The sequence below is a fragment of the Anolis carolinensis genome, chromosome 5, assembly GCF_035594765.1.
Source record: "Anolis carolinensis isolate JA03-04 chromosome 5, rAnoCar3.1.pri, whole genome shotgun sequence".
NCBI classification, from domain to species: Eukaryota; Metazoa; Chordata; class Lepidosauria; order Squamata; family Dactyloidae; genus Anolis; species Anolis carolinensis.
Genome location: NC_085845.1, coordinates 88,526,185 through 88,542,134, shown reverse-complemented (window position 1 = coordinate 88,542,134; position 15,950 = coordinate 88,526,185). Strand labels below are relative to the sequence as shown.

At 37.3% G+C, this 15,950-nt stretch overlaps 1 protein-coding gene across 5 annotated transcripts in view; it reads left to right on the top strand.

The window, feature by feature from the left end:
- The window catches only part of cacna2d1 (calcium voltage-gated channel auxiliary subunit alpha2delta 1), a 574,720-nt gene extending 559,751 nt beyond the window's left edge, over positions 1-14,969 (top strand). For 3 of the 5 annotated variants that reach the window (XM_008111505.3, XM_008111506.3, XM_062981743.1), the window contains 2 exons: positions 528-616; positions 12,759-14,969. In XM_008111505.3, the coding sequence (XP_008109712.1) occupies positions 528-616; positions 12,759-12,795 (126 nt within the window). In that variant the 3' untranslated portion in view covers positions 12,796-14,969. The remainder of the gene's footprint in view (positions 1-527; positions 617-12,758) is intronic. The other 2 variants (XM_008111508.3, XM_008111507.3) reach the window with 1 other exon arrangement.
- The last annotated feature ends 981 nt before the right edge of the window (positions 14,970-15,950 follow it).

Genomic DNA, 15,950 nt, shown 5'->3' with positions numbered 1-15,950 from the left:
CTTGATAGTAAGCAGTAGTGGAACTTTATCCTGATGTGATTGACACACCTCCAAACCTAAGCATTAAGACCCTTGATAGCAGTTTAGCCACACACACACTTTTTAAAATTTTAAAACATGTGCTACACAGGAAACATTAAATCATCAAATGGGAACAGTCAAAAATTTGTTTTATGAAGAAATTCGATTAACAAAAGTTTTAGAGACAACTGGCAAAATACCAAAAGTTATAAATCATGGAGATGATTACCACTAGATCCATTGTGTGTGAAAGTGCAAGTTGTCTTGCTCACTAGCTTGGGTGTGCTATTTTTTGTGATAGTTGTGTTTTCTCTAATTCTCACTGTGTAATACTTTCAATTAAGTTTCCTTTGCAATTCTCACTGTGAAACTCTTTGCTCTTCGGTGAATGCTTTTTCACTTTAACTCTGCTAAATGCCAGTTGCATGAAATCTCATCTTGTATGTGTTTCTTTCTGTGTTCTCTTTCCTTTCCTCTTCTTGCTACTTTGCCCGTTTTATTAATAGGATCAGCCTATATGCACAACGAGTCGTGCCTCTGCCATGATGTCCGCTCCTCTCTTCATTTTTCTGCAAGTTTTCATGTGGTGTGGATGGTCAGTTACTTTCTCTAATTTTGTATTTTCTTTTGTTCATTAAAAGTTTAACATTTTTGTTAACATATCATTTAAAAAACAAATACTTGGGCTAGGGAGAGTGGAATGTGGAGGTTTGTTTTGTGAAAGAGGCAAATGACAACCTGAGATAGATACTCTGATTTTTGCTTTCCAAAAGATAAACAAAACTGAATCTTGTATGTCTATCTACAATGACAAAAATGTACTTTGATTTGCCTTCACTTTCTGGTAAAGGCCCAGCCAAATCAACATGAACCACTTGAAATGACATATTTGTAACTATTTTGCTTTCCTTCAACACTGGAAAAGTTTTCACCTTTACCATTTTACAGATAGCACAATCTAAAAAATTTTTGCATTGAGATAACATCAAATCAAGACACACTTTGGTTAATTGGGTCAAACCATTAAAGCTAGCATGTCCCTTCACTCGATGGAGATAATGGGCACATAAATCATGCAGGGGTACATTTAAAGCATTAGCTTTAGCAACATTTCCATTTTCCTTGCTAGGTGGCATTTAGTAAAGTTTGGTCCTTTTTATGCACTTAGTACAAATCTTGCCATTTAGACTTATCATGCAACTGTTGTTGCACCTCAGCACTGGTTCACCAGGCTAGGTTTAAACAGTTTATTGATAAAAGATAGCGAAGTCTGAATAAAAAGCAGTAAAGAAAGCAAACATCCAAATGCAATGGCAGTCAGTAAAAAGGAATATTCAAATGCAACGGCAGTCAGTCAAAAAGGCTATAATCCAGAGGTAAAAGCATAGTCCCAAGTCTCTGATATAGGAAATTAATCCTGAAAAAAAGGCAACATGAACTTCAGCATAAAATCCAAAGCACAGGTTCCAGGCATGAACATAAATGACAATTCTTAGACAAGGCAGGAGATGTGCTTCCAAAAATCAACGTTGCTTTGTCTGAAATCTTTCCCTGTCTCTCCCATATTTCCCCATGTTTACAAGCCAAAAAAGCATTTCTCTGACCTTGGGTTCCCATGCATTTGCCAGCGATTCTAAGGAAACATCTAGGACGATGAACCTTTAACCTTAACCTTGTATCTCTATCTAAGGAAGACTCCTCTGAGTAGCTGCCAGAGACACCTGGAACTTTTTGATGTTCTAACTCCTGTGAAAGGTCACCCTTATCAATAGTTTCTGTTTCCTCGCTAGCCTGCGGCCTCTCTGACAATTCCAAGCCAGAGCCTTCAACATTTCCAGCATCAGAGCCTTTGAGATTTCTCTCTTCAGCATTGCTTTGGTCAGCCTGCATAAACCCAAACCCCCCTTCATCATCAGACTGAACCACAACAACTGTTTCCCTTGAAAACTACCTCATAACCTTCAACAGTTAGGCATGAAACACGTAGCAAGATCTTCTGCACACAAAACATTATTGCAACTTTTACCCAGACATGGAATAAAAGCAGTCCCAACTTTGTTCACAGCAGTTTATACCCCATTACCAAGCTGCACACAGGATACCGGGGCTTTCTTAACACTGGAAAATAAGTTCACAAAGTTCACCATGTGGTGAGTGGCCTTACTGTCCAGCAACCAGTGCTCTTGCTGCCACCTTCTGCCTCAACAATTTCTTCCCTGGTTCTGTCTCTAGTGGGGACTTTACACTCCTTCTTGAAATGACCAGCCTGGTTGCAATTAAAGCATTCCTTGGCAAAACTACAGGACAGCATCTCCTCTCCACACTCAGCTGACAAGTGGCGATGCTCTGCCTCCTCCTGGACAGAATTCTCTTGAAGGCTTTGGCCAATCCCAGCCATTTTTTCCAGTCTCAAAGGGTTGTCTTTCTGCTTCTTCCAAAATCCTGGCACATACAGTGTCCAAAGCTAAGTCTTCCTCTTTTAGATTTTGTAAGCTATACAGTAAAAAGTCCCAATCCTGGTTCAGGCTGCTCAAGGGGATGTAGCATTTTTGAGCCTCATTAATTTCTAGCCCTCGGACTTGTATTTGCATAAACAAGTCCTTCATCTTATCCAGATGGGCTTTTATATCACCTTTCTGTGGGAGCTTGGTATTATAAAGTGTCTTAGTCCAAATTATCTGGGAAATACACTATTTCCTTTGGTGTATTTGTTTCAAAGCCTCCCACTCATCTTTAGCCGGGTTTTTGTCACAGATGGGAATCAGCTGACTCAGTTCAATACTAAGCAGTATTGTAGCTCTGGCTTTTTGGTTGGCTTCTGCCCAGCCATCATCATTTGCAGTCCCACTCAGAGTTCTTACGGTTTCCTCTCTCACCAAGAGGCCGTGGACCATCACAGACCACGTCTGGTAGTTATTATCATTAAGTTTCTCAAAACTGAATGAATGAATGAAAACTTTATTTCTTTTTCACTCTATCTCCCTGAAGGGGACTCAGGGTGGCTTACAACAAATAGAAAGGCAAACATTCAATGCTGTATAATAATAAAAAAATAACATAAGTCAAAAGGTAAATCCAATTTACAGCTACATAAGCAGCATGGACATTCAGACAATTAAATACAGATCAAAAATTCACATTATGACAATTTCACATTTAACATATTTTAAATTTTAGAGTTTAAAATATTAATATTAATACTACTAATAATAATATCGTTATTTTTCTATCCTGCCACCATCTTCCTGAAGGAACTCAGGACAGCTTACATGGGGACCAAGCCCAGCATAAACAAAGATTACAAGCTAAAACACAATTAAAAAACATAATAACACATAAACAATCTAATTAAAATAATTAAAAACAGGAGAGTAAATACATCATAAAAATACATCAGCCAACATCAACAACAAGTAAACCAGGACTTGGTGGGCATGATCTGATTCGAGAGGACAGGGCAAGCGCTTGTGCAAAATGCAGACTATAGGGCCGGGGCTGGGGGTAAAGTGCTGAGAAAACCTAATAAATAAATTAGGGCTGGACAGACCTGATCAGGGACTAAAGGCACACTGGAACATCCAAGTTTTCAAGTCCTTGCGGAAGGTGGACAGAGTGGGGCTAATCAAATCTTCCTTAGGAGGAAGTTCCAGAGCCAGGGGGGCTACCACCGAGAAGGCCCTCTCTCGTCCCCACCAACCGTGCTTGTGACGGTGGTGGGAGCGAGAGAAGGGCCTCCCTGGCAAATCTTAGAGTCTGTGCTGGTTTATAGAGGAAGAGACGGTTGTGAAGATAGGCAGAGCTTGAACCATTTAGGGCTTTGTAGATAATAACCTGCACTTTGGATTGGGACCATAAACCTATTGGCAGCCAGTGGAGCTGCTTTAGTAGAGACATCATCTGCTCCCTATAACTCGCTCCAGTTAGTAAATCTGGCTGCCAACCTTTGCACCAGTTGAGGTTTCCAGGCCATCTTCAAAGGCAGCCCCACGTAGAATAATCCCGGGTTGCAGTAATCCAATCTAGATGTAATCAAGGTGTGGACCACCATGGCCAAGTCAGACTTCTCGAGATATGGTCACAGCTGGCACACAAGCTTTAACTGTGCAAAGGTCCTCCTGGCCACCGCTGACACCTGGGCGTCAGCACTGAGTCAAGCAGAACCCCCAGACTTCGGGTCTGTGTCCTCGGGGGGAGTGTAACCGCATCAAGCACAAGTAAATACCTTATACCCTGATCAATCACGTGACTGACCAGGAGGACCTTTGTCTTGTCTGGATTAAGCCTCAGCTTGTTAGCCATCATCCAGTCCATGCTCAAGGCAAGCAAAAACATCCAGTCAGATTCCATCACAGTTCTTATCTACAACCTTGTTCATTATAAGCAGAGTGGTAAAAATAACAGTTCAGCTCTTGGACCTTATCTCCATTAATTAGACTCCAGAACTTTAAGTTTTGTTCAGATAACCTGAAGGCTTTTAATATTGACATGTTCTTTATGTAAAGTCTTTTATACAAATCATCCATCTTACTCCTGATCCCACTGTGGTAACACAGAGCAATGCAAGAGCTAAGATGTAGAAAATGAGAGAGAACTAGCACATGTCTCCTTTCTCCTTATATAATCCAACACACTTTCTACCCATCATGCCCAGGGACAAAGGATATGATGTTAAATTTATTTATTTATATTTATTTACTGCATTTATATACCGCGCTCTCTCTCTCACCCCAAGGGGAACTCAGAGCAGTGTACAACATGGCACTACACATACATATAAAATCAATACAGAACATTAACTAAAATCAATACCATATAAATATGAATTCAACCATTAAAACACTATACATAAAAACATCATTACATAAAACTTGTCACCTTCTGAAACTTGTCACCTTCTGTCACATAGGCGTAACACAGCATTACACAGCTTCCTTGACCAGTCCCAATTACTTTAACCCTTCAGTGGATCCTATCAGTGACCACATGTTCTGGAAGAAGTTTTTTTAATACACACAATTTTAAACCCTTGGAGTTACAGTCGACGCATTTCTAGCTAACTGACATATCTAACTGACAGTTGGCACTAGACCTCAAGATCATGTCCTTCTTTCTCTGAATGGAGCATTCTTTGGTTGCAAGTTTAATTTTCTCATTGAGCCATTAACTTTTCAATAGTTCAAAATGTTCCAGCCTATCCCAGGAATACTGGGAAAGTCAACATAAGTTGCAAGCAGGTTCATTGTTGTACATCTCTGTAGACAATATTAAGTAAATGTTTTAAGGAAGCCCAACTATAGGCAGTCCCTGGGTTATGGACAAAATAGGTTCTGTAGATTTGTTCTTAAGTTGAATTTGTATATTAGTCAGAACACATATTTTAAAATGTAACTCCAACCCATTTTTAAAAAAGTTTTGGATAGCATACGGAAGGGTTAACATTTCTGTAATATCTCTTTTCCTGTCTGTGCCCCTGTTCATAAGATTTCACCTCACTTTCTGTCCCTGTGACAATTGGATTTTGATAAACTTTGGCATGTCGTGGAAACAAGGATTGGTGATAAAGCTTCAATGGAAACAACTTTCCCCCATGATAATTCTTCCAGGAGTTAATTTCCTTTCCTAGAAGTAGCTTTCCTTTCACTTCCTGTTTCTCGTTTTTAACTATGAGTCATATGTATGTTAGATGTCTGTAACGCAGGAATTGCCTGTACCATAGTCTACGTACTGATATCTGACTGCTCACTCTGTAACTTCCTAAGAGAGATAATGAAAAAAGGGGTATACCTGTTTTTCTAAGAAAGAAAGATTGTTGTCAATCATTGTCTCCCTTTGAGAAATAGGTATGGCCCTTTTTTCATTGCAAACCTACTTCACCTGGAATATTATGTGTTAAGTGTAAAGCTAGGAAAAGTTGCATTTTGGAAATATGAAATTAGAATCCACTCATTTATGGTCATGCTGTCTTGGATATTATGGAAATTGTAGTCCAAGAATGTACTTGTCCAACATCTCATATCTCAAAGAGCAGCAACACAACTGAATTTTTTCAATTGTAAGATACCATTTATTGTAAGACACACCCTAATTTCAGTATAACCAAGATGAACAAAAATGCATAAGATACACCTGTAATTCTAAGATGCATTCAAATTTAAGAGATGTTTATCTAGGGGAAAAAGCAAGCCTTCGAATGGAAGAAATACAATATACAGATTAAGCCCATGTGGTTACATGCCTTTGTATGGAGAACCTGTGACACACATTATGTTATGGTTTGTGCAGTTATAAGCCCCTCCCATCATGGGATTTGATCTTTCATATGGTAAGTGTATGTGCTGTCACGTATTGCGTTAAATTTATTGATAGTGCTTCAGCACTCATCCTTTATTGCCTTTTTATGGATCACTCCAGCTTTTCCGAAGGACACTGCTCATAATGGTATGCAAAAGTTTAGTTGTGTTCATGACACCAGCATGACATCCTCAGTACATGACTGCCCCATATTGTTCTTAAAACCGAAAGCAGTTTTCCAGCCAGACATTTATCAGACCCAGATCTGTTTGGTTGAACTACGAATCCTGCACCAGGAGCATTAGATGACGCTGGAGAAAGCAGGGCTGCAATGTATGGAAAGTTTTGTATGTAGCCCTAGGAGAAAAAGATACTGGCATGTAACAGAACAAGGATACAGCTTGTCTACTTGTTTGTTTTTTTATTTAAACCTCACCCGCTAGTCAAAAATGCTCTTAGAACAGCACAAAAATAGGTAATTTGCCAGTCCTTCCCAAATATTCAGAATCTGAATAATATGACTATTTGGTTGCTTATTATTCCTTTGTTCATTGAAAAAGTGAAGACATGGATTTGTAGGCCATCTAATCTGGACAGTGCAAAACCAACTTCTGCTTCAGATTTGATGGATTACATTAATAAGTGCTCCTGGAGTGGAAAAGGACATTTGGACTGGGAGCAGTGGGTACATTTTCAGAACATTCTCATTTCTCCAAACATGTTTTATGTGTCTTTTCTCTTGCATTTCATTCCCCAAATAACCACTAGAGGAGGATATTATAATAATATACAACAGCAAATAATAGAGAGGTCAAAATATGGGTTGCTGCAGGTAAATATTAATAAAATGTCCTGCGAAATGAAATGTAATTACTTATGGAGGTGTTTGGGATAACTGCAGTTTATTTGTAGGATATTTTCAATCTATAAAAATAGTAGTTGTTTACATTTTTTTACTTTCATGATTATAAATATTTTTATGCAGAACTTGATACTATTATTGTGTACATTTGTTCATTATATTCTATATGAGTGAATAATTTATTAAAAACTTTCATCCTGCAGTGTCCTTTAGGATAAGAATACACCTTTTTAATTTTATAAATAATTTGGCCAAAATTTGAATGAACACAGAATCCTCTTAATATTGGACCATAAGTAACCATCTTGATTTAAACCCAAGGATAGTCATACTGGTACTACCATGCAAGGACATTGGCAAATCTAGGCATTCCTGTATCGCCACCCAATTGTCTGTGGTTTAGTAGGTTCATGTCACTTAACTAAGTAAAATGGAAGGACTAAATGAAAGTAAAGGGAGAAAGGATCCCCTCCCCATCCCCAAGTCTGAATTATAACCATAAGAGTCTGAATGAGTGAGTAATTCCAGAAAACTAGTTGGGGCTCCCAAAAAATACTGCTTTAAGGGTTGTTGTGTGTTTTCCGGGCTGTATGGCCATGTTCCAGAAGTATTCTCTCCTAGTAGGCTATTCAATGCTAATCAAGGTGATTAATTACACCATTCACACTGGCCTCCAACTGGCAAGAGTTCTTTCTCCCACCCTGGACCTTCCACAGATATATAAACCTTCCTTTCTCAGTTTTCCGATATACCTCACAACCTCTGAGGAGCCTGCCATAGATGTGGGCGAAACGTCAGGAGAGAATACTTCTGGAACATGGCCAGACAGCCCAGAAAACGAACAACAATCCTGTGATTTTGGCCATGAAAGCCTTTGACAACACAATACTGCTTTAAACCCCTGAAAGACCTTGATGATCTCAATTGACAATACTGAACTAGATGACCCAATGGCAACTTCCTATGACCCTATGTGACAAGAATGCTGGTGCAAAGTTTGATTAATGCCTTCTGGTAAGCATATTTTTACATACATATTCCCCAATAATAAGGTTTGGAGGAAGCCTTTAGCATAAACATAAACAAAGGAAATGTGAACCAAAGGGCTCCATGCCAGCAGGCAGATTCTCAAGAGTGGTGACAAAAAACCTGAACTATTCCAGGCTCTGGATTTAAACTTTCATAATCTTTGTAATGTGTAAAGTCTTCATATATGAATATGTGGAGTCTAATTGGTTCTTATGGGAGTTTTCTCTCTGACCTAATGTTACTGCAAATATAAACTGATTTGCAAATGAATATATCTCCCCATATATCTGGTATTTAATTGTTAAACATACACACACATAACATCTTTGCATTAACATCACATACTGTTTGGTCTTTAGTCCCCACTTTCATGGGCTACTTCTGTGTTTGTTTGTTTGTTTACAGTATTTATATTCTTCCCTTCTGACCCTGAAGGGGACTCAGGGTGGAATACAATGCACATATCCATGGCAAACATTAAGTGCCACTAGTCATACAACATATAGACAGACACAGAGGCAATTTAATATTTTTCCAGCTTCCGGCTTCATGAGGATATGCTCAATTCCGGCCGCTTCATCGTCCACTCGTGACACCTAGTCCTTGCCACTCATGACACCTAGTCCTTAGTACAGTAGAGTCACAGTTATTCAACATAAACGGGCGGGCCGAATGTCGAATAACTGGATCTGATGGATAATAGGGATGCCCTATTATCCAGCAAGCCGATTGAAGGAAGTGTCCCGTGCACGTTGCTAGGTAGATAGCAAGCTACCTAGCAACGTGCATGAGCGCCTCCCAAGGGGCCTGGGATGTCGGATAATACGGAGTGTCGGTTAACCGGAAGTCAGTTAACCGAAACTCTACTGTACTTCCTTATTCCTTTCCATGCTGTAGAGTTTCTTAACCACTTTAAGCTTTGTTAACTCTTGTCCATTTTCTGAAGCTTCATTTTCTGAAGTTCCATTAGTGGAATCAGGAAGCATCCCAGTGCATTTTTCAACCAGACACACCCTCGTGTATTCAGTACCAAGCAGAAGTGGTGGAGATTTACAGCCCATCAGGATTCCAGCAAGATCTCAGCCAGTATCCATCACAGAAGTGTGGGGGCTTTGATCATGGGGCAATTTCCCAGCATCCTTTATTATTGCCTGTGCAGTTTGGAAGAATTTGGAAAAAGCAATTCTCCAAATAAATGAAAAATTTCTTTCCCCTGTTGGATGGTTGTAGTCACTACAATGAAAGAGACTTTTGAAACATAATGTTACTATGTTTAAAACTTCTCCATATTGGAAGGTTGCTGTTATGTCTCAGGAACTCCTTTACTGGAGCTACATAACTATTTCTGAAGACCAGAGGTGTACTTCATGTTTAATTCTTCATCTCTCTGACTGTCCTTTACTGAGATTCACAGAGAAGCAAGCATGAATAAAGGGATTTGTTTTACTACAATAATTTGCAACAACTTTATTTCATCTTCTAGTTACATTTGAAAGTAAATGAAAGATGGCTTCATTATCAGGTAGTCTCATGAAATAGTATCCACACACACATACACAGAGGGGGTCAAGGAATTCTTATTTGAGTTTAATTTTTTCAAAAGGTTTGCAGATTCACAATGGTTCTAGGAAATATTTCCAATTGCCTTTTCAAAGGTGTGACTCAGAATGGGTCACGGTTCTTAAGAACTTTATAAAAGGAAATCTCTGAAACTCCTTGACTCAAGTTACTCACAATTAAGTTTCCTGGAACTTTGATGTTGAATTTATGCTGCACTAGTGGGAAAAATATTTTTAGTTTGTGACCAAAAATGGCATAATGCATGAGAAACAAATCACATAGTCATTTGAAAATATACTAATTTAACTGGTGCTCCTATTACATTATTTGCACTTCAGAATAATCAATTTTGCCCATTTTCGCTAAACAAGATTACTAAAAGTAGCTTAAAGTGTACAGAGATGTTTGCTCTTTTAACGCTCATATCTTTGAAGCATTTATTTCCAGCTTGGCGGTTAGTACATACAAATATTTTATTATTATCCTTTTCAGTAGGAAAAGTATTTAGGTATTATTTATTTATTAAATGTGTAGTCCACTTTCCTCCTGTTATGTTTATAATACAGAATAAAACTAATCACAAGTAAAAAAAACTAATAATACAAGTTTAAAAATCATTAACAAAAATCCTAGCTTTTCGGGGGGGGGGGAATCAACAAATATAAATAATAATCCCCTCATTCATAAAATAACAAATTATCTATCAGTATGTGAATTTAAAACAATATACAACAAACCTTACCATTAAATATGATATCTAGTCATTATACAGAACATCTTTTCCTATCACATGATCCTGTATAGGAAATGAGACCTTTTGCGAGTGGACATAAACATATTTGATAAGGGAAAACAAGAAATCCTATAAAAACACTCATTTACAACAATTTAAAACACATTTTAGATCATTTTTAAAATAACCATACAGCATATTGGGAGTGGCTGCCATGCCCAGCAAATGACCATGGTGATCCATTCCTTAATTTGGAGTAGCGTAATGTGATCTCCTTCAGACTGATCATGAGAAGTACCCAACCAAAGTGCAAGCTACAGTAGTGCAAAACATGTTGATCAGACAGTTGATGTATGCCTTAGAGATCATATGTAACTTATCCTGGACCAACTACACTGGCTTCTGATTCTATCTGAACTCATGTCAAGGTATTGATTTGATACATAAAGTCCGGAATCTTGTTGGGTTTTTTTCTCCCAAATATATGTTCAAAGAATAGTAATGATAGAAATTTCCAAATTCTTCATCCTACTTTTCCATTCATTTATTATTTTCATTAGATTAATCTGTTAATACAGTTCTCTCTCTAAATAGAATATAATCATTTATAAATTGGTTGTATTAATTAATGCCAACATTACAGAAGAAAGCAACAAGCCTCAAAACTAATAAACAGGAACTAAATTTATAACTAAATTTAACTTAGGGAACATTATTCTAAGAACAGGGAAAGCAAATATAATCTTTCAGTGAGAGACGATATCATTCTAAAATATCCATAAGTAACCAAGCACTTGAAGACTTGTTGAGAATAAATCTGCTCTTCTTCACAAACTATAGTTTCTTGGATAGACATGACAGACTGACCAGATTTTGGGGCACATGACTGGCAACTATCCCAATTTCTCATGACTGAGAAAAATGTTCCAGTTGTATGAATTGTTGCTGGTATATTCATCCTGCTTATGAGATAATGCATAGAGTAGGAAATGTGTAAATAACATTAAGGTCTTGTAAGATTTCAGGATATACTCCAAGAATGGTAAACACATGAGGAAGAATTTATGGTACATAAATTGATATCAGCAAACTGATATCAGGTTTATAGTCCTCATTCTCTTTAACTAAGAATGTTAAGTGTCTCTCAAAACAACACATCCCATGAATTCGTAGGAGGAAGCCATGAAAATGAAATTGGTATTAAACAGTTGTCAATGTGTAGATATGCTGATGTACTTTCATGTTACTGTGATAAACACTAAGAATCTTGAGTTGTGATCCAGTATGGATCATGGGAAATTTGATTCTCATGTATTCTGATGCAAATAAACCTAGTGTAATTCACCTCCAGAATTTGTATTTTTTCTAAATGTTGCAAAGCCATTTTTCTTTCAGGGTAATAGTTCTTTTTGATCACTACCAGTTAATTGAAATGGATCAGTGCAGTTCAGATAATCTTTAGGTATAATTTTTATTGAAAGTTTTCTATGTGAACATATATATTTTTAAAAAATGAAAAGGGCAAATTGGACAGTATGGTAATGGCTTGGGGTAGGCATATGGGATACTAAAAGTGGGTAAAACTAGGGTCATGGGAAGTGGGAGAAAAGGAAGGGAAGGAGTAGTGGAGAAAGGTTTGTCTTCCAATCTTCCTCTTCGTGGTCAGTTCTTTCTCCTGTCATATTGTTCTTTCCTTAATATGCTTCCCCTTTTCTCTTCTTTTAATGGGACTGTTTTCCTTATAATTATCTACCTAAATTATAGTATTATCTTTTTTTCTATATTTATGTAATCTTTAAATAATTGCCAATCAGTTGTCCTCTTGGCTTTCCCTGGCATCATTGACATTACTTGGGTCAATTTGTCCATGTCCATCATTTCCATCATAATTTCCAGCCATTGTTCTTTTGTAGGCAATTCTTTTGTTCTAGCATATACAATTTTTGCAAAGTAGCGGGGTAATACTGTACAGATGGTAGTTAACAAGTACATGGAACCAGACTGCTTTCACATATGATAAGAAAATGTACAACTAGCACACGTTTTAGGGTAAATAGCTCTGTTTCTAATCCTGTTGAAAGGCCTGATTCCCTTGAGGTCAACCTCAAGAGGATGAATTCCATATATTTTCCTCATATTTTGAAAACTATTGTTTAAATCAGCACACAATCTCCTTGCCTGTCAAAATTTCAGCTAATTTAATACTAATACATTCCTCTTCCTCCTTTTCCTCCTCTTTTCCTTTTTCTTTTTCCCCCACAGGAAGATTCAACAGACTGTGGTGGGGTCTCTGGCCTGAGCCCATCACTATGGTCTATGGTAGGAATCCAGTTTATCCTGCTCTGGCTGTTATCCGGCAGTAGACATTGTCAGTTATGACCCTGTTGAAACCAAAACCTGCGTAACAAAGAAGCCTACCATTTCATTTGGAAAAAAGGGGGGTCATTCTCTTCAGACAACAGATAAATGGCAGTGTCCATAAAGTGATATCCTTTTTTGGAATAACTCTGAAGGCACCCACCGTGGCTGCATGTTGGCGTGTCAGATCCGTAGATGTGTGTGAATGCTGCATCATCTAGGCCATTGGAACTGAGTTCTATTTGTGCTTCATTGAGGAATTTTGTGCTTTTGAAGACTTTTATGTGAAAAGGGCTCCCCTTTAAAAGATTACACAATTTCTATTTATTTGATCTTAATTTTGAATGTGTTCCATTCTTTATTCTTTACATGTAATGGTTTTTTTAAGGGTGGCGGAAATCCTATCATTTCCTTAGCCCTCTTATTGAGAGTACTGGTATTTCATGCTTCCTTTCAATCTTATATCTGTGTTTCTTAGATATCCTTTCAATCTTAGTTATGTCTAGATCACAGACTTCAGTTTCTAAAAGAATAATTTCATTCTGGCTAGCCCAGGGGTTTCCTAGTGTGTGGGGTTGGTTGGGCACATTCAGAATTTTGCGGAAGTATTATTGACCTCATCACAAAATGGTTGTCATGCGTGGCCAGCTACAAAGCTATTCATTTCAAAGAAGGGTGAATGAACTTAAAAACAAATACTTCTGGTTGTAATGGTGGTATGTCTGAGAACCAAAAAAGTAGAGCATATCTGCAAACTCATTCATTGGAAGGTTACCCCAAATAGTGTTTCCTTAAACACCCTCTAAGCTCATAAACAACCAGGCCTCCTTTTTCTTTCACCCTCAATTTCAAATTTAACAGGCATGAGGGTCCAAGTGCTATGGAGCCAAGTGCTACCCTCCAACTGTCATCTGCATTTTCTGCAAATGCCTGTGTATCTATGTGGAGCCCAGAGGGGCATTCTGGAGAAGTGATGATGGAGACTGGTGCTTAGCTTTGCAAGACATGGAAGCTGCCAGGTTTCAAAAAGCTTTAAAACTAAGGGAGACTTCAGGGTGCTCTGTGGGCACCAAGAGACCTTGCAAGTTTTTGCATTGGGGTCTCCAGGGCTAGCCAGCTACAGAGATTCTCTGAAACATTAAATGCCTTATCCTGAGTGATCGTTTTTCTCCTCTCTGCAAATTACGACAAATGGGCAAACAGCTAAGTTTGAGTAGGTTCGTGATATTTTTGTGTGTGTTAATTTTTATATTGCAATGAGAAAAAGAAAAAGAGAAACAGCATAATTTATCAATGGAAAGTTTGTTGAGAAAGTCATGCTTCAGCAGGAAAAATTGTGTTCATCCCAATCTTGGTATCTGTTCTCTACTGCACAATTGTCAATGTCCATGTCATGGTCTCTGTCCTCAGAACAGTTCCTTATCACTAGCCAAGTTGTCCAAAATGTTCAAACACAAAGTTTGTGAGTAAAAAAAAATGTCTTTGTGAATATTGAACATTGGTTGCCAAGGGTATTTTGCATGATGATGAAGTTGCTGCTTTGCTGTCTCTTTCAGTTTGGTTATTTTCTCCCTTTTCCTTAAGACGGTAGATTATAGTTTATTTCAAAGGTAACTGAGTGATTGTTTTGTTGTGTGAGAAACCAAATATTGCAATGTGATGCCATTTTAATCTTAAGTGATATACTGTTAAAACAGATATCTGAATATACTGTGCTATGTAAAAGCTGAAAAGGAATACGGTACATTTAGTTGTCTGCACAAATGAGAAGATATGGATTTTATGCCAGTGAAAAGAAATGCCAGAAATGGTGTCTACAGATATTTTAAGTAAATGAAATCAAATTATAGCCATTTCTTTTTGAAGAGTATATATGCTCAAATTTGTACCTCATGGATTTTGTTGCTGTTGTTTCTTTCCATAACAATTAGTTACTATATAATTATAAAACATCTGACCCCTCTATTTTTTTAGTAAAAAAAATAGCAAGCTGGAAAACCCAGAATTTACTGAAATGATATCAAAACCTGAAGAAATGGGGAGCCTTGAATCTATATGTATGTACAGTGATACTTGACTGTGAATAATAATAAAAACATGTTTTATATAAACCTAGTAATTATTCAGAGCAGTAAAGTCATTATAAGATTACAGTATAGAATAGCATAGAAACAAGATAGAATAATTTTGTTCCAATCCCATTTTTCACAAAACTAACCAGTATCACAAGACAACAAAATCAATAAATGTGCAACTTTGCTGGGGTCAATTTACCCTACAAAATTATAGTGCTGTTATTCCACTTTAACTGTCATGGTTCCATTCTATAGAATATTGGAATTGTCAGTTTAGGAACTTGTAGTTAAATTTATCAGAGAGCTCTAGTACATACTGAAGCTTCAAGCCCCAGGACTGCATAGGATAGAGCAATGGTAATTAAAGTGGAACAATGGAACTATACTTCTCTAGTGTGAAGAAGCCTCCGGAGAAGAGAGGAAAATATTTAAAACCACTATGCTGTTAAATGACTCCCATCTAATGTTAAGTTCCAATTTTTGTTCCAATTTTAGGAGGATAATTGGGAATGTATTAACTTTTTTTTAAAAAAATCAATTCATATTTTTACACAGATGTAAAGTTTTATTTTTTGGTTTCTCCTAGGGCTGATTTTTTTCCCTCTCCACCAGGAAATTTCCATAATAGCTTTTAAAATTAAAAAGTACAGAAAAACAAGATTTTGTGTGAGGTTGCTTAACTCTTTTGTAAGGCCCTGTAAGTCTAGGTACAGATTCAAGAGATTCTGCATAAGCAATGTTTCACTAACATATTTCAAAATGGTGGAAGAAAAATGACTCAGGAGGATAACATTCAGATTTGGGACCTTTTCCGTATCAGTTAGAATTCTTTTTATGAAGATGGTACTTGTGAGAGAGTGTATTGACTGTGTTTCTTTGTGTCTTAATTTAAATCATGTAAGACTAGTGATAGGTTAAGCGCTGTGCTCCTTTAGAAGATAAAATAGAATTGTGCTATTGCCTAAATCTTGTCTGAACAGGAGTCCATTTTCAATTTATGTCTACATGAAATCTGCTTTAT